The sequence below is a fragment of the Rattus rattus genome, chromosome 1 (genome assembly GCF_011064425.1).
Source record: "Rattus rattus isolate New Zealand chromosome 1, Rrattus_CSIRO_v1, whole genome shotgun sequence".
NCBI lineage: Eukaryota > Metazoa > Chordata > Mammalia > Rodentia > Muridae > Rattus > Rattus rattus.
In genome coordinates, this window is record NC_046154.1 from 141,999,765 (window position 1) to 142,019,414 (window position 19,650).

The 19,650-nt window shown below is 40.1% G+C and overlaps 1 protein-coding gene across 1 annotated transcript in view; it reads left to right on the forward strand.

Moving 5' to 3' along the window:
• Positions 1–1,941, forward strand: part of St18 (ST18 C2H2C-type zinc finger transcription factor) — a 112,330-nt gene extending 110,389 nt beyond the window's left edge. The window contains exon 22 of the mRNA XM_032906474.1: positions 787–1,941. Coding sequence (XP_032762365.1) covers positions 787–927 — 141 coding nt within the window. The 3' untranslated portion in view covers positions 928–1,941. The remainder of the gene's footprint in view (positions 1–786) is intronic.
• Positions 1,942–19,650: the final 17,709 nt, after the last annotated feature.

Genomic DNA, 19,650 nt, shown 5'->3' on the forward strand with positions numbered 1-19,650 from the left:
CTGTCTACCTGTCTGCCTATCTGTTCCAGCATCATAGGACTCCCCTTTAATCCTAGCATTTGGGAGGCAGAAGCAGGTAGATCTCTGGACACTGAAGACCAGACTCATCTACATAAAGAGTTTCCGGCCAGCCAAGATTAAAAAATGAGACTCTGTCTCAAAATATCAAAACAAATTAATTAATTAATTAAACTATTATATTAGGCAAAGAAGAAGCCAAAATACGCCCAAGGGTAAAGTTAAAAAAGTCTGGCTCTTCTAACACTGATACTCTCCCTAAAGAAACAGAGAAGGCAAAATGAACTGAGCTGCCATAGTAGAAAAATCTCTATCACAACTATTAGTGAACTACTGGCTAAAATTTACAATCCCTGCCATTCCAGCCAAGGACTGTTAAAGAACCACTTGGCAAAAGCAAATCTTCATCCTCTGAGCATTCTTGCCACAGACAGCTTGTTTTGTACTGAGCAAGTGCAAATGAAGCCCAGACTCTTCTCAAGACAAGATATGTAGTTTGGAGACCTCTAGCTCAGCAGCTGGATTCATTTGTTAATGGCTCCAGATTGATCCCCAATACTATTCAATCACATTCCACTAATGCCGTGAATTAAGAGTGAACAGATAAACCATACACACACATTTTTATATCCTATCCCAAACTGCCACAGTCCTACATACCCTTGTCTTCCTACTTATGTAAGTTGGCAACATTCATCCCTATCTCCTGATCTTCCTTGGGAAAGCTGAACCTCTGTGATTGGTTTCCTTGTGCTTTGTTTCCATCAGGGGCCTATCAATGAGCAGAATTTTGAAGCATATGTAAATACTCTCACAGACATGTACAGCAATCTGGAACGGGACTATTCCCCAGAATGCAAAGCTCTACTGGAAAGCATCAAGCAGGCAGTGAAAGGTATCCATGTGTAGGACAACAGTATGCAGGAAACGGAGGTCACTACAGCCATGAACTCCCACAGATCCGCAGGGGACCAATACCCCTGGAGCCTGGAGGCTGTCCCCTGCGTTTATAATTGCAACATTGCACTAATTTTTCCCCAGTTGACATAAAAAAGAAAGAAAAACTATGATAAACTCTTTGGATTAAAAGCAATGCAGTCAATTATTAGATCTCATTTATTTTCATATCTTTTTCTTTTCTTTCTTCATTGCACTCTTTATTTTGTAAAGTATATGTAAAAATAAATGTGACATTTTATATTTTATTTATTACTAATCAAAGAGTTTTTTATCTTTTAACTGCATTTTGAAGTCTACCATATTTTTACAGGTGTGTTTATTAATTTATCTTCTAATAGGATTTAAATAGAAATGCTGTTCTCAAATCAAATATCTTTCTGGGTTTAAATGAGAAAAACAAAACAAAAAAATGTGTGAGGGAAATCCCAGTTTCAAGACTACACTATGGTCAAGCTTGGTTTCTACTGTGCACTTCCATTTCCCCTTTACTGGTTTTGTTTTTATAAGTGATTTTTGGTAATGTGAGCTGTGAAGGATTATGAAGATAAATGGCGCCCACTAGTGGGAAATCAGCATTCAAAAGCACAGGATGTTAGCTAACAGTGCACTCAGAACTTGATAGCAATAATTAAATAAAGTAGTCAGCATAGTATTCCACATGGCTGCACGGATTTAATTAATCTGAATTATTTATTTGGACTGTTTAAAGCATACATTTTAAGTGAGTCCAATTTGTCTTTTTGTTTTTCAAGTCACATTGGCTAGTTGGCAACCCTTTCCCAAGATGAGAAATAAGCTTTGATGTGACCAGCCAGGCTTTTCCTGCTACACGTTAGTACAATATACAAGTGACAATATTGGTGTAGATTTGTACTTATAAATACAGACACATCCAAATGGAAATTTTGTAGATACCATATCCCCTGAAATAGCATTTATCTTACTGGGTTAACTGGAAAAAAATGGAAAACAGAAGGCCTGAAAAGAAATGTTGTTCCAATCTGAGTGGTTACCTTGAACATTGGCAGCATTGGTCTTTGTTTCCCTAGGAAATAAGACAGTTTTCAATTTGATCAAACTCTTGAACTACAAGTGACAAAACATATGCTGCACACAGAGAGAGAGAGAGACACACACACACACACACACACACACACACACACACACACACACACACACACACACACCAGCACAGTCCACACACCTATATGCACACTTATCCACACATGAAATTCAACCTACAATCTCAACTGGGTCAGAGTTCAGAAGGTGCTGTAGTAAAGGCAATGTCTATTTCAGGGATTGTAAAGTAGTTAAGCATTGTTTCAAAAGTTTTTTTATATTTATTTTTTTTAAGGAAAAGGTATAGACAACCAGCTAAACTGCCTTTTTGGTGTGCACACACATTTCATGTGCAGATGTGCCTCTATGTAAAAGTACACATGAACTTTAGTGTGGGCTTAATTTTCTGTGCTATAATAAAAGTGTTTATTTTTGATTAGCCTCATGAATATTTAGATTTAGTGTGATGGCATTCACAGGCTTGAATTCACTGTTACTACTGTTACTTGCTCAGACCCATGAAAAGTGGCACAGTCACCCCACTCTCATGGACCCGTGGATATTGTTATGCATCAAGTGGCGCTTATCTTTGGCTTGGGGTTCGTTTGAACTCTCGAATCTTAGTTTAGTGAAAATGAGATGTCTGTTCTTAGGTAGGAAAGGTGTTTATTTAAAGCTCAATTTTAAAATAAGCAGCTACCAGGAGTGTCTACTATAAGTGGGACACAAAGTTTCCTATTAAAGTATGTCTTTGAACATTTTGCTACACAATACTTCAAAGAAGCACACAAATGGGCTCACTTATTACAAAGACAGAAGTTTACTTTGCTAAATATTTTAACAAGTTTGTTATATATTTTATTTAAAGAGATCTCTTACAATCCTACATATTTATTACTATAATTTACATAGCTTCAGTTAATTTATTTGTGTTCACATAGTTTTATGAAGTGTGTCCATATTTATTTGCCTCCTTGGTACTTGTGTTTTGTAACATGTACTGAATTATTTTCTTTTCAACTATGTTAATGATTGATACTGTAAATTGGGTCTTTTGTAAACAGAAACAAAGGCAGTGATGTATGCATTTTTATTTGAAGTAGTTTGTTTGTATACTGTTTCTCCAAATGATTAATATTTCTTACATCAATGCAACAAAATTGTGTTCAGTGCTGTACATTTGGTGTATGGTAGGAAATAAAAATTGATAATGAATTTTGCTGTGATATTTACTTTATCAAGACAGATGTCTCAATGCCTATGACCCCCCAGCTCCTGATACCATAGAAAGCCTCCAACACAGAACAGTTACAGCAGAACACTTCTACCCTCGATTGAGAGGATTCTTAGCCATTCGATGGTTGTTCAGCAACTTGGTGTAGAACAGATCTCCAAAATGGGGTGTGCCTTTGCCTTCGCTAGAACTAATTCTGTCCAGGTCTAATGAACAGCACCCAGGAAGTCCTTTCTGATACCAAACTGCTGCAAGTCCTAAATATAGCTTGTATTGATGCAAGGTAAGTGGGGGAAATGTAAACAATTCTAGGCTACCTGCTTTTGTGTTCTTATCTAAGTCATCAGTCTATTTTTGAGTTTCTAGTCAGGCTTACACATCTTTTAAATATGATTGTCCCTCACAGACAAAGGAACATTTACACAATGAAATCAAATTAACTGAAGGGAAATCTGGATCGAAGAGAGAGCTGGGCTTACATTGGGTTTGCTTTCAGGGAGCACCATCCACCTTCAGTCACTAAGCTTACACGACATGTTCATGTGATGTGTTCTAGGAAAGCGATGCAGAGCTGTTCAGCCAGAATCTTAGTTTCTACTTTACTTAGTATGTTTTACATCCGTCCTTGGTTATCACGGTCTATGAGAAAGTAGTAGTGTCTATTGTTCATGATACAAATTTGTCATAGAATTTTATCAATTCTACTGGAACTTAGGAAGAAATGATGAGAAAATCCCATCCTTTCCCATCACAGATTTCTGATCAGAACACTCTTCCAGAGATCTGGAACTGAGTGGGGACCCTGGGACAAAGATATGACAAAGATAAAAGATATGGTAAAAGATACAGCAGGCAGAGGAACCACAAGTACAGAGTGTGAAGGGAAAGCACCCATGGACAACAAAGAAAGTACAAGTTGAAACCAGATGACTGGTGGCAGAAAGTCTAGGAAAGTGGGACAAGGATTCAATATAAAGCTCCAGGCCTCATGGTTCAAATTCCTAGTAGCAGCCTTTGCTATGCAAAGAAAGGCTAGATTTCAAGGGTAGGTATGGTTCAATAGTAGAGTTCCTACATCACATTTCTGAAGCCTCATCTTCCATCCCTGGCACCTTCCCTGAAAAGATTTAACAAGCCGAGGATGGAGATGATTTGTTTAGCAATACAAATATTTCTTGCAACAAAGCAGGACAACTATGTTCAGTATATTTTAAGTGTAAAAGGATGTGAAATAGATAAGAACTTTTTCTGTAGTCATTGTCCATCTATTATCATCCCATCAAAAATAAAATAAAATCACAAGGTCATTACAACTCTGACATTCTTCCACTCGATCCAAAGTCCTATATGAAAAGAGCAGGACAGATGAATTTAGAAATTGCCTTGTTCTCGCACATAAGGATTTCACTACTAATGTTTTCTATGTCTCTTTCCACACATTCCACCCACTTCATTGTGGCCTGCAAGTAGTGCCTTCTGTTTCCTTCAGCTATCCAGCAGGTGACATACAGTAAGCAGATTGAACTTGCTAATAACTGTCCACACTGTCATTCGCAGTCAGGGATGCTTCACATTCTCAGAAAATCCTCCACAGGAGCCATATTGCCATATCCAGTGAAAATGATGAGATGGCTGGTTCTAAGGTTTGCAGAGACAATAAAATTGGACAAAAAGATGCACCCTAGGTTCAACCCAATTTGCTTGAAAAGCTAGTCAAGCAGCTTCCCTGTGTTTTAGGGAAAACCCATTAAAATGCATATTTTTACATACACTCTGGCCTAAACTTCCAGAAATCAGGAAGCCTTATACACACTTTTGACCATCACCACTTTGACCAACAGAATCTTTTTAGGCATCTGCAGGAGATAACCAGGAATGATATGAAACCACTAAACTAGACCACTCCATGAGGGGAAACGTTTATTTGAGGAGTCAGCGTGCTGGGGGTGGGGAGGTGGCAACAGGCAACAGGAAGAGCCTTACCGGTTTTATGGGGACAGGAGGAGGTGTGCATGAGCCAGAAGAGCCTGAGAGTTAAAGCAGGAGAAGATGGGTGCTGGCATAGCGCCCTGCAGGATAGCATGGACACTTGGAGCTGGGATAGATTGTTGGAGTCCATCAGGATCTAGGTGCACCTTGCTGAAGGCAATTGACTGTCACGGGTGAAAAAGGGAAGGAATAGCTTTCCTAACAACAATAAATGGTTTGGCAAGATTTCTGAGGAATGCTGAGTTTAGGCTTCTGTTTATCTGATGGTAACCCTTCTATTTAGTCAGAGGCTAATAGCTGAGCTCAGGCCTTCATTAAGTCATGTGCTTTTCACCACTGTGACCCTAACACAAAGATGACTTCTTTAGGCTGTGGCAACGCTGAGAAATCCTTACCAGGAAGGAGAGAATGGGGAAACACAAGAAAGGACCAGCGTTGCTCTAACTACCGGAATACACCCCAAGGACATCGCCCTCCCAACTAGGCCCTGCCTCCTACCTTTGACCTCTTCTCAGTAATGACAAAATTCATGGCGGGACTAATCCATTTGTTAGGGCAGAGCCCTCAAGATCTTCCTGTCTCTGGAAATGCCTCTTACTGGCACACTAACCCATACACGTTTACTATTCCCACTGAATGAACAATCAAAATGGACCATCACACCTACCACCTGGTATTAAGTGTGGTCCTGAATTCACTGTCATGGGCTCCAAAGCCATATTGTAAGTCAAATTACGTCTATGTTCTAAGACACTGGAATTGGGAAGAATAAAGATCCTGCTGGTGCCCTCCCATGCCCAGATATGCACCAGGGTCAGGACTCAGCTCAGCTCTGAACTGTAGATGAGCCTGGAGCCTGAAGGACATTCTTGCCACCAGATGACCCCTCTCTTGAGATCCAGTTTTCTAAGCTGCCTTGGTTCATGAACTAAGAGATGGTCATTTACTCAACACTTTTGAAAAAGGTTCTGAAAGAAGCTTTTCTGTCATGTTAAGAGCACACCATTCTGAACATTGTTTTAATAAAAGTATATCATAAAAAATATGCTGTCTTCAACAGGGTTGGTGTTCATACTCACTCAGACTGTGACACCATGTACAAGATCTGCACTGGTTCAACCATGCAAAAGCCCAGCACAGAGTGGGGAAGAGACACAAAGCCCTGTCCCTAACCAAGAAACTATTTGCAATCCATAACTAGAGGGAATAGATAGCTTTCTCCACTGCAGTGACGTTGGGTAGATCACACACAGGACAGAGAAGCACATGGCCTGGTGCAGTTGGACAACACACAATGGGCTCCATGGCTTTTGTTGTTGTTATTGCTTCATTGGATTTTGCTTTGGTATTTTTGTCATACTATGTTTTTGTTTGTTTGATTTTTGTGTTTTGTTTTATTTTCCTTTTGGCGAGAAAGAACATGAATTTGGATGGGTAGAAGGTAGGGGGAGGATCTGGGAGGAGATGAAGGAGGGGAAAATATGGTTGAAATATATTGTAGGAAAAGCTATTAACAAAAAAATGCACTTGCATTGGACATTTGTAAATTTTTCACTCAAAAATACTACTATCTTCAAAGTCGACTTTGGAACAAACATTTTAAATTTTTTGAATTTTAATTTTTGAATTTTGTATTTTTTAGTTGTAAAAACAAAAAAAATAGCTTTGCTTTGGTTTGGGTGTGGGTTTTCTGTCATTGGCTGTTTTGTGTGTATGGACAGTTTCGGATAGGCACCTGACCAACTAACACATACTACCCACTGATGTTTACCAGTTATAAAGTATTGTACAATGTAAAATGTACTTTCAACTGATTATCAATCACTATGAAGTATTCTGACTGTGAACAGGAAGGAATCCCCTGCTCTTGTGGATATCTGTGCCTCTAGCAGAATTTCCTATTTCAGTATGTATCGTCATGTGTAAAGTAATCATTTTTCTTTTTTGACAGACTGCCTTCTTCAGTGTTACATGAAAATGTTGTAATTGTGAGCTATACAGTCTAAAATGTATGAAGCACTTTAGGAATATTCCACTAATAATGCTTTTAGAAGACTAGTATCACAAAAGAACTGACATCCCCTCACGAGTTGTCCCTGGCCACTGCCTGTCCACTAGATCAGTCCTATTAGCATGGGCTCAGTGAAGAATGTATTATTTTAGATACAGGAAGGTAGGTTAGATAACCTGTAGGTAGGTTAAATTTATCATACATTATATATACTGAGAATATGCAAAGTGTTTTATATACATTACTTAAGTCTCACAGAAATTCTATTATGTATGAACTATGATTTTATGGGATTGCTCCTCCCCAGCTGTAGCCCAGGGGGTTGTGCCCCTCATCTAGCCACCCTACTCCCCAAGCATCCCCTCAATCCACTCTCCCAACAGTAGCTAGAAGTACTAAGTTTTGACTAGCAGCCCAGGCTGAAATAAAAATATTTATATGCATTGAGTTGAATACAATGTCATTTTAGTGTTAATTTATCTTTTTTTATTGGCTTCTAACATTCAATGTGATTTCTAGAAAAATAAAGTCACTTGATTATCAGAATTGTCAAAAGGTTTCTGGTTCATATCTTCTGAACGAAGTCATTCAAAAGGGAGGAGTCAAGCAGAAGTGAAGAGGAAGGGAGGAAGAATGGGAGAGAGGCGGGGAGGGAAAAGAAAAGAAAGAAGGAGACAGAAAACACAGAAACAAAGGAAAGAGAAAACTGAAACTAGCTGGCTTTTCCCCTGCCACAGCTTGGAAATCACATGCTAGTTTACTATTTTTTTCTTTTTTGTGGGATAAAATTTAAAAGCAGAAACTAAGATCAGTGAGAATTGTTTCTTAGTTTGATTACAAAAACAAAGTAGTAATCACATCTGAGAAGCTCTCATTTTTTTTCTACTCACCCCCCACCTCCTTCCCACCTTTCTTTCCTCCTTTTTCTTACAGTTCTCCATTTTCATAGCCAAATTCTGACTTAAAGGATCACTGAAACTCTTAGAGTTGTTTTTAGATGTAACTATATGAAATCCTGAATTCTAAGCTTAGAAAGCGTACTAAAAGTAAGAAAAGCAACCTGAGAGTGAAGTGGTTCACACCTGTCCTCCAGAGACAGAGACAGGAGGATCCTGAGTTTCAAACTAGCCTGCTCCATATAGTACTCACATAAAAGGGGGAGAGATTGGAAGAATCCCTCTCCTTTCTGCAAAAGCAGTCATTTTTAATAATAAGACAATGGAGATTGTACTGTCATAATTAGTAAATATATACAGCCATGACAATCTCCGTGTCATCTAGAAGAGGAAGAAAGTGTGGCTTGTCATTTGAGAGCATTGATTTCAGAAAGGCCTTCCATGGCAGGACTAAGATCGTAATAGATAATTATGGCTGTCACAGGGTCAGTGGTGAGCTTGACAGGAAGTTTTGGTAAGTAACCCATTAAATTGATACCCTGCGTTGAAAGCTGACAGTTCAGATGTCATGCACATTGATAATTTTTAAGTTCTAGAAATGAACAATAGAGTCATATTCAGCTTTTACCTTGACAGAAGTTCCTGCAATAGTAAATCTTGTGAGTAGACAGCGAACAACAAAAGACATGGTAATTTACACACAAGCTGTGGCAAGGTAGCAGCTGGAGCCATCTTGAAGAAGAATGTGCTGTTAAAAACTGAGCCACGCTCCCTTGCCCTCTTGTCTAGCTCTCCTCACTCTCCTTTCCCTCTCTCTCCACGTGCTCATGGCCATCCTCTGCTTCTCTACTCTCTTTCTCTGCCTTTTTCTGTCTCTACTACATTCTAAGCTCCCTTCCCCATGCTCTGAATAAACTCTATTTTATACTAAAAATCAAAAAAAAAAAAAAAAAACTGAGCCAGACTGAGGCTCTAAGAACAGAGAACATCCGTAGGTCACAGGTCAGAGAACTTCAGTTTGTCCTACTTCAGCCCCTGGGTAAAGGGAGACCCAAGAGGCAGTAGTGGACAGCAACCAAGCCAGAGAGAGACAAGGACCAGCCAAAAGCTACAGGTGGCAGGAAGCTAGCTCAGGCTGGGAAGTACATAGGAAGTGTTAAGAACCTGCATTCAATGGTCAAGAGTGGTTCTCACTAACTCAAAAGAGCTCTTCATTGGGTTAGAACTGATCCCCATGACAGCAAATGCATCAAAATCTGGAGTGACCTGGCATTTACTGCCAGAAACCCCAAGAACTCTTATGCTGTAGAGAGGTATATGACACCAACTACATCCCAGCAGAGTGATTAGTGCTCAATTCATACAAAGTTACCAAACTCAAAGTCTCTGAAATAAGTAAAATGATAGGTGAAGACTTCAGAAGTTTTCTTGACCTGAAAGACACTTGTAAGCTAGTAGAGCAATTTAATTCAACATCTTAAAAGGAAAGTCAGCAAAAAAACAGAAATATATGGGTCCAGAAACAGATGGCTCAGCACTTAAGATCACTTGCTGCTCTGGAAGGATCCAAGTTTGGTTCCCAGCACCCACCAGGCAGCTCACATCTGCCTGTAACTCCAGTTTCAGGGACTCAATACCCTCTTCCAGCCTTCATGGACTCTTGTTCGTGTGCAATCCATGAAAACACAGATGGGCTTACATATATACACACATAATAAATATTATTTCAGGAGAAGAAAATCAATAATGTGGATGAATAAGAAACATAACAGCCATGTCCTCAGAGGTTTGGGGCAGAGTAGACACACAGTTCTCCAGAAAAACTCTAACGATATCTGGCTACACAAAACCTTCTCCAGTAGGCTGCAAAATCCCACCAGTCAGGAGTGCTCTGGTCCTGGGTCTCGGAAGGCCCTTCTTAGAATGATAAAGAAAGCTGTCTTTCCTCTTACAGGTCTGCCCTCTTTCCTCAGTCTTGAGTCTGCAGAGACTCCAGGGTACATAATCCTCAAAATCCCTAAGAAGCTTTGTTCTGGATGCATCAACAACAGGAATGTTTAACTTCCATGACTCCAGCCCTGACTGCTTGGTGTTGGATTGTGTAGCAGGCCTGCGTGATCACACACTCTACCCTGCATGGGTGTCCTTATCTCTTCTTATAGGAGAGCCCTATTAACCCAGCCTCAACTTGCCTTTCTAAGGACTCTTATCATCAAATTCTGACCCGGGGGTTTGTAGCTTTAATATGGAAGCTGGGGGAGGCAAAAATCAATCTTTAATACTCATTGGGGGATTTGGTTTGTTTGGGTTTTTTTTTTTCAGATTATTTCCAAATATATTATATGTGTAGGCAGGAAGTAAATGATCAGGTGTGAGGCTTGGCCACCGGGCAGTGAACCCAGATGCAGGGAAGAAGAGGTAAGAGGATGAAGACTCTGAGAGTCCCAGAATCTGACACTGAAAGCCAACACCTGCTGAGCCCCTGAGTTGCGTGAGATGGTGAATGACGTGCTATGGTCCAGGCTTGGGATTTTAACACACTTTTAAGGATTCTGGGCACCTGTCTTTGAAGTGCTTTTCACCTTACTGATACAGCTAACAGACGGGTTCATATGCTCATGTTTTTTGTTTTTTTAAAGATTTATTTAATTTATTTATGTGAGTACATTGTCACTGTGTTCACACACACCAGAAGAGGGCGTCAGATCCCATTACAGATGGTTGTGAGCCACCGTGGCTGGGAATTGAACTCAGGACCTCTGGAAGAGCGGCCAGTGCTCTTAACCCCCCGAGCCACCTCCCCAGCTAGTGTTCGTGTATTTAAGCCAATGATAGAACGCGTTCAGGACAAAGGAGAGGGATGTTTGACAGCAAGTCCAATTCATAGGCTGAGGCTCCTAGAGGAGGGGAGACAGGGAGTATGGACTTTAGCAGGGAGTTCATGTATCCTGCCTAATGACTCTTTCTGTTGGTCCTAAGATATGTGTGTCCCTTCTGGTTTGGGATCGCATTCCTGCTTCTGACCATGAGTACAAAACAACTTCAATAGGACTCCTTACCTCTCTGCTTGACCACCAGAGTCTCTGGGTTTGGTGTATGGGAAAAGAGCCAGTGTGACTTGGCTGGGGTTATAGTTGGGACCCCTAAACTTCTCCTTTCTCTGTGGTATAATGAGGGAAAGAGACTTGCTGCACATGAAAAGAAATGACCTACTTCTCAGATAAATGGAATTTTAACCAATGGGGACAAAAGGGTGCAGGGGGAAGAAATGGAGTCATGGTCCCCACTGGTTGTAGGATCCCATAGTTTCACTCCATCCCTGGGCTAAACTGTTATTGTGTCTTGTAGGGGAGCAGAGTGATGTGTTTGTGTCCCCTCCACAGGTCATCCTGTGGCAGCGCAGCTCCCTTATTTCTTTCTTATGGGATCCTCAGAGCTCCTCTGTGGGACTTACTCTAGCTCTTCTCTGAGGACCACTCTGAGCTGTCCCTAACTCATCTCCTAGCTTGACCTCCTTCCCTCCTAACACTCTTTCCTCTTTTTATCTTCACAGAACTCCTGGCCTGTGTCTGGAGGACACATCTAAGATGCCAGGGGTTGCAAGGAACAACAAAGGGAGGGGCTTGTGTCAAACTATCATTTATATATATATATATATATATATATATATATATATATATCACCTCAATGAGATATCTGATGTCTTAGAGATGGAGACACAGGCAACTGTATGAATACAGTTTTTACTCTTTAGCTAAAGGATCTTGGCATCAGCCAGAGCCTGAAAAATATTACAGCGTAAGCCACGTTAGCTAATGTTACATAGATTTAGGAAAACAAATTGGCCAAGGCTCAGGTTTTCGAAACTGCTATGCAATAATCGAATGCTAATTTCTCCACTGCAGTTCCATTTGGACCTGGCACTGAGCAATGAGTAAATCAACTTTGCAGTGGCTTTTTCAGCCTTATCCGCTGACTGAATTATGCAGTCTCCCCTGGTGCTCTCAATTTCAAAACTCATTTCCTATCATAGTGGGTATCATTTTTCTGAGCATTCTTTCATAATTTTGAGACCATTTCTATATGATTCCTCCACCTGAGTTAGTCAGAACACACAGTGTAAAGCGCCTTATGTCAACATAAGTCTGTGGAGAGGGCTCATTAAGGTGGAGTGGGAGGTTCACATGTATATCATAAACTCTAACAATGGCCTGGCTTTGACATCTTCCAAAAGTCTTTTTTAATTTTTATCTTCTTTGGTTCAATAGTTCTTTTTAGTGAAGCTATGTGATGACCTACCTGACAATTAGTCTTGTTTGTTCTCTGGATTAATTTGTCAGAGCCATGATTGACTTATATGAGTCAATATGTACTCATCTGTTTACTGGACCTACCAGCACTGCCTCTGTAGTGTTCTTGATACACCTCTCACCTGTTTGAAGCTTTTTCTGAAAGCTTCTCACAACAATTGTTTGCCTTTTTTAGCTAAAAGAAATCTACAGAAACCCAGACAAGGGCAGAACATTCCATCACAATACACCTTGTACCATCCAACAGGGTAGACATGACCACTGGTGTGTAATTCTTTTTATGCATTAAGTTCCTTGAGGTTTACTCTTCTGCGACAGAAGCCAAGGAGAATTCATCCCTATAGCATAGGAAGCCTGATGGGTGCAGTCCTTGGGACAAGGGGTATGTTGCTCAGAGATGGCACTGGAACCAGAACCCCCTTCAGGATGCTTTCCTTCAGATGCTGTCTGCTTAGCCCACGGTGTGACTCAAGCTATTGGAAATAACAGCCACAGAGAAGGCTACCATACTGCAATTTCATTTCCTCACTGCCAATCAGCTGCAAGTTAGGTTTTTTTCTGCACCCTCTGTGGGAATTGATGGTATCTTCTCCAAGTGTGTGTGTGTGTGTGTGTGTGTGTGTGTGTGTGTGTGTGTCTGTCTGTCTGTCTGTCTGTCTGTCTGTCCCAACCTCTTCTTAGTAAGACAGGACCTTAGTAAATATGATCCATCTACTCTGCAATTTACCTTTCTAAAGAGTCTATCTCCAAATACAGTCACTCTGAGGTACCAGGTTTGTAAGTTCAACATGGGAGTTGGGGGAAGCAAAAAAATCATCCTTTAGTAATCACTAAGGGAGATGCAACTGTGTTTCTACAGTGGGTTTCAAGGTCCATTTAACAATTTAAAATGTTCCCATCTATTTCGTTACTTCTTTTTATGAGTGTGCATTTCTAGACTTCTCAGAGCCTTTGGTTACATGTCTTTTCTCCAGAAACAAATTGCCATATGTACATGAAAGTCCTCAACACCCTTAATCACCAGAGAAATCACAGATTAAAATCACAATGAGCTCACATGTGTTAGAATGACCAATATCATGAAGACATAAGATAGGTATTATGGAGGAGGAAGTGTAGGTTTTGTGAACTGTAGATGAAAGTATAAATTAGTACAGCCATGTTTAAAAACAGTATGAAACTTCTTCAAATACCCCTAAGTAGAAGAACTATGAGACCCACCAAGTCAGTCTGTCAGCCACTTTCCTCACACCACAGTAGAGCACCAGACAGGATCAGGAAGGGAAGGGTTTGCACCTTGGTAAAATTAGGTTCATCATGGCAGGAGATGCAGTATATTCCTTAAAGGTGGGAACCATGACAGCTTGCTACTCGTGTCCAACCAAGAAATAGAGATCTCATACTGGGAGTAGGACCAAACTATTGTGTGAATCACCTCAGTAACTCATTTCGTGGCCTAGACCCCATATCTAGGGACCATGGGGGTATTATAGACCACAGCAGCATCTACAAAAAGTAATTGGAGCCCGTGCAAATGGAAGACACCAAGAAAATGGCTCCTTCTAAGCACAATAAGACTGACACACATATAGTCAGTCACACAGACTGTGGCAGCATACACATGGCCTGCACAGGTCCAAGCCAGATGAGTCCCAGGGCTGAGAGGGGAAGTGGACAGAAGTCCCATGCCTAGTTTAGGAGCTATCCCAAAGTGTCAGCTACTTGCAAGGGAAATATTAATTTTCTCGAATGGAGTCTCACTGGGTAAACAAGCTATACTTAAGAGCAGACCCATGTCCAACTGTAGATAGTCAACACAAAACAATCTCAGTGGTATGTTTGGAGATTTATTTTTTAACTTTACTGGCCTTTTGCTTATGTATTGTGGTTTCTGATTTTGTGTTTTTATGGTGTGTGTGTGTGTGTGTGTGTGTGTGTGAGAGAGAGAGAGAGAGAGAGAGAGAGAGAGAGAGAGAGAGAGAGATGAAGGGCAGGAAACCATGAACAGAATATATTGTATAAAATTTTTATAGTCTTTTCTCAAATGATATATCCTGATTTCCCTCCCTCTACTCCTCCTAGCTCCTCCCTTCCTCTCCTCCCTTTCAGATTCACTCCCTTTTTGTCTCTCATTAGAAAAGAACAGGTTTCTAAGCAATAACAACCAAATATAACAAAGCAAAATACAATAAGATGAAGCTAGAACTTTATATAGAAGTTGAATGCTGCAACCCAACAGAAGGAAGAGTCCCAAAATAGACAAAATGGTCAGAGGCCCACTCATTCTCATAGTCAGGAGTCCCATAAAAATACTAATAGCTATATGCAAAGGACCTGATATAGCTTACTGCTTCATACTCTGTGAGTTCTTATGCTTCTTGCTTAGTTCATTAAGAGGCCCTGTTCTCCTGATGTCCTCCATTCCCTCTGACTCTTATACTTTTTTTTAAGAATTATTTTTTATTTTTTTAATTGTTTCATTTATTTACACTACAAATGTTGTTCCTCTTCCTTGTTCCTCCTCCAAGAGTTCTTTACACCACCCACCCCCTTGCTTCTGAAAGGGTGATTCCCCATTCCATACCACCCCCTGCTCACCCCTACCCTTGCATGACCCTTTCATGGAGCATCAAGTTTCTACAGAATTAGGTGCATCCTCTCTCACTGAGCCCAGACAAGGCAGTCCTCTGCTACATTTGTGCTAGGAGCCACACTGATCAGTGGCTTCGTCTCTGGAGCTCTCAGGTGTCTGGGTTAGTTGACACTGTTGTTCTTCCTTTGGAGTGGCCATTCCCTTCAACTTCTTCAGTCCTTCCCCTAACTCTTCTGACCTTAATCCAATGCTTAACTGTATCTGCACCTATTGCTGTCAGCACTGATTGAGCCTCTCAGAGGATAGGCTTCTCTCTGCAAGCACAACATGTCTTCAGTATTAACGTCAGGATATAGTGCCCACCCATGGGATAAATCCCAAGTTGGGCCAGTCACTGGATGTCCTTTCCTTCAATCTCTGCTCCATTTTTGTCCCTGTATTTCATTTAATCAGGAACAATTCTGGGTCAAAATTTTTGAAGGTAGGTTTGTGACCCTGTCCCTCTACTGGGGGCCTTGTCTATCTACTGGAGGTGGTCTCTTCTGGTTCCATGTCCCCACTGTTGGACATTTCAGCCAAGGTCATCCCCCATTGAGCCCTGGGAGCCTCTAACATTCTAGTCCTCTAAGAGTTTCTAGAGGTTTCCCCTGCAACCCCCTTAGCTGCATATTTTTATTCATTTTTCTGACCCTTCTGAGTTTCTCTCTTGTCATACCTGATCCTGTCTTCCCTTTCCCACCCCTCCCCTCTCCGACTGAGGTCCCTCCCTCCCTCTGCCTCCTCTGATTACTTTGTTCCCTCTTCTAAGTGGGATTGAAGCATCCTTACTTGGGCCTGCCTTCTTGTTAACCTTGTTACATCATGTGGTTGCATCACCGGTATTCGGTACCTTTTGTCTAATATCCACTTCAATCAGTGAATACATCCATACATGTCCTTTTGGGTCTGAGTTACCTCACTCAGGAGGATATTTTCTAGTTCCATCCATGTGCCTATAAAATTCATGACATCTTCATATTTAATAGTTGAGTAGTATTCCGTTGTGTAAATACCTACATTTTCTGTATACATTCTTCAGTTGAAGAAAATCTGGGTTGTTTCCAGTTTCTGGCTGTTATGAATAAGGCTGCTATGAACATAGTGGAAAGGGCACAGAGAAGTATTCATATGAACAAATCTGAAATGAAAAGGGAGACACAACAATAAAAAATGAGGAAGTTAAAAAAAAATCAGATTTACTAAAAAATGCCTGTGCTCAACAAAACTCGAAAATCTAGATGAAATGGACAATTTCCTAAACAGATACCAGGTACCAAAGTTAAATCAAGATCAGCTAAACCATCTAAACAGTCCTGTAACCCCTAAGGAAATAGAAGCAGTCATTAAAAACTTCCAAACCAAAAAAGCCCGGAGCCACATGGTTTTAGTGCAGAATTCTACCAGGCTTTCAAAGAAGAATTGATACTGCTCAAACTATTCCACAAAATAGAAACAGATTCATTTCAGCACAATATAAGCACAATTATGCTTATACCTAAACCAACAAAAACTCAACAAACAAAAAACTTCAGACCAATTTCCCTTATGAATATTCATGCAAATTTACTCAATAAAATTCTTGCAAACCAAATCCAAGAACATATCAAAACCATCATTCACCACAATCAAGTAGGCTTCATCCCAGGGATACAAGGATGGTTCAACATATGAAAATCCATCAACATAATCCACTATATAAATAATCCCAAAGAAAAAATTACATTATAATTTCATTAAATGGTGAAAAAGACTTTGACAAAATACAACACTCCTTCCTGATAAAAGTCTTGGAAAGGTCCATACCTAAACATAATAAAAGCTATATAGAGCAGACCAACAACCAACATCAAATGAAATGGACAGAAACTTGAAGCAATCCCACTAAAATCAGGAACAAGACAAGGCTGCCCACTCTCTCCCTATCTATTCAACATAGTACTTGAAGTTCTAGCTAGAACAATTAGACAACAAAAGGAGATCAAGGGAATACAAGTTGGAAAGAAAGAAGTCAAGGCATCACTATTTGTGAATAATGTGATAGTATACATAAGTGAACCCAAAAATTCTACCAGAGAACTCCTGCAGCTGATAAACAAGTTCAGCAAAGTAGCTGGATATAAAAATTAATTCTTACACCCTTTCTGCCTCTTGTGACTGATTTCTGAGCTCTGAAGGATTTGATGAAGCCCTCCAGTTTATTCTTTGTTTAAATGTCTGGCTGTGGATCTCTAGCAGTTGCCATCTGCTGCCAGAAGTCTCTCTGATAATGACTGGATAAGGCATTATCTGTAAGTATATCAGAATATCATTAGGAATCATTTTGTTCTTCATTTTATTTGTTTGTTTTAAACCAGTCATGTTTGGTTTTACCCTAGATCTTTGGGCTATCTAGTCTCCTGTTGGGGGTGATGCCTTTAAAACCCTCCATTATTGATGTTAATAGTATAGTTAGAGTTAAATATGACTGGGTTCATGGAAAATTCCCAGCCAGCTGCAGAAAACTAATACAAATCTGGTGGTCAGGATGAATAATAATATGATAAAGTTGTGACCTTGCTGAGAAATACATCTGACGTCAAGATACTCAATGTGATGACCTGTAACCTTTCTGAAAAACCAACATCCTGCTGTCTAATGATATGACAAACCTGTAACATTTCTGAAAATCCAACATCCTGTTGACATCATCTGACCACACAAATACTGTGTCCTTGGCCTGCATAAATGTTTCCTACTTCCCTCCTCTCTCTGTTACCCTGTTAGGGTATAAATTCAGCCTTGGGAAAAAATAAAATTGTTGCCTTGATCAGACTCTTGTCTTGGCATCCTTCTTTATGTCTCTTGTCTCCCATCTTCTTCCATGTACCCTCTGCACCCTCGTTGACAGTCTCTGGTTCTTGGTTACCCAAGGAGTGTTGAACAACCCATGCTGATGCCAATACAAAGAGTTGCTCTCTACAAATTGAGAGTGGGGCCACGTAACCAAGGGGAGAATTGACAAAAGTCATTAAACATGGAGAAGTAGATGCCTACATAGAACCTTCAGCCTTATGTTCTAGTCTCTTTGGTGTGGAAAGGGGCTTTTCAGGCTACTGGAAAACAAAACAATAAAAACAAACGTGGACACCAACCCAGCCACCAAGCCTTTGACTTACAATCTGTTCTGCCTGAAAGTCATGCTAGGCAATTGTACCAAAGAACTTCTGACAGTGGACAACTAATGTCTGATTTGACTTAAATTCCACTCCATGAGAAAAAATGTATTTCAATAAAAATGTTTTTTAATAAGAAGGAATTGGAATAGACATGATGGAGAGATATCTCACAGCCATGTGCATTAGCTCACTGTCCACACTGACCATGCTATTAAAATGTACCTTGTCAGGTGTGTTAAATGGGTAGATAAAGTAAATATGCCTTCATAGACAAACTATCACCACCTTTAAAACAAAGACAGTCCTGTCATTTATGTAACATGAATGTGACTGGAGGACAATATACTAACCATTGAATAAAGGAGACAGCCAGGAAAACAAGAGACATATTTCAGTCTTCCATGTGGGGAGGAAAGAGTGGGGGCTATAGAAATCTTAAAATGCATGCCTACCAGAGGTGGGGTGAGGGATTGCCATGGAGGGAGGTAAGGGATAAACAATGATGGCAATCCCAAATCCAGCCTCTAGTAACCATGGTTTTTTATGGTTTCTATCTTCCCCACTCTTTCCTCCCCAATGTATGATTTATGATATATATGTTGCTTTCCTGATTTTCTCGCTTTCTCAATGATTGTTATATTGTATACACATACATAATCAGGTGGCATATTTGTGGGGTCAGAGGATAAGTTGAATGAGCTAATTCTCTCTTTAAACATGTGGATCCCAAGATCAAGTTCAGTTCCTCAGGCTTGCCTGAAATCACCTGTAGCTGATGAGCCATCTTGATAACCCTGCATGATTTTTTTAATGAAAAACAATTTCTTCATTAAAAAAAATATCAAGATTTGGAAAATGAGATTAAGGATGAAATTAAGAAAATTCTCCATGTGCTAGCTAATTTGTATTATCAACTTGACAAAGTCTGGAATCTACTAAAATGCAAGGTATGGGAACACCTGTGAGGAATTTTCTTAATCATAATATTTGAAGCATCAAAACCTAAATAGAAGTTATACCTTCTGGTGGCAGCCCTGATTAAAAGGCATGGATGAAAGAAACTTTGCTTTGTGCCTGCTTGCCCTCACTTTTGCTGGAAAAAATGATTCAATCTTGTTGCTAGGGCATTCCTTGGTCTGTATTAGAACTATCTACTTTGAGATTCCAACATAGACTGAACATCAGCAGCTCTCAAAGAATCCTCTGAGCTACCAGAGACAGATTAGAGGAGTATAGAGATATCTAGTCTCATACTGAACAATTGAATCTTGGTCTTTCTGTCTGGAGACAGCCTATTGTAAACTACCTGAATTCATATATACCTTGAATCACAAACATACACACACACACACACACACACACACACACACACATTTATTTTAT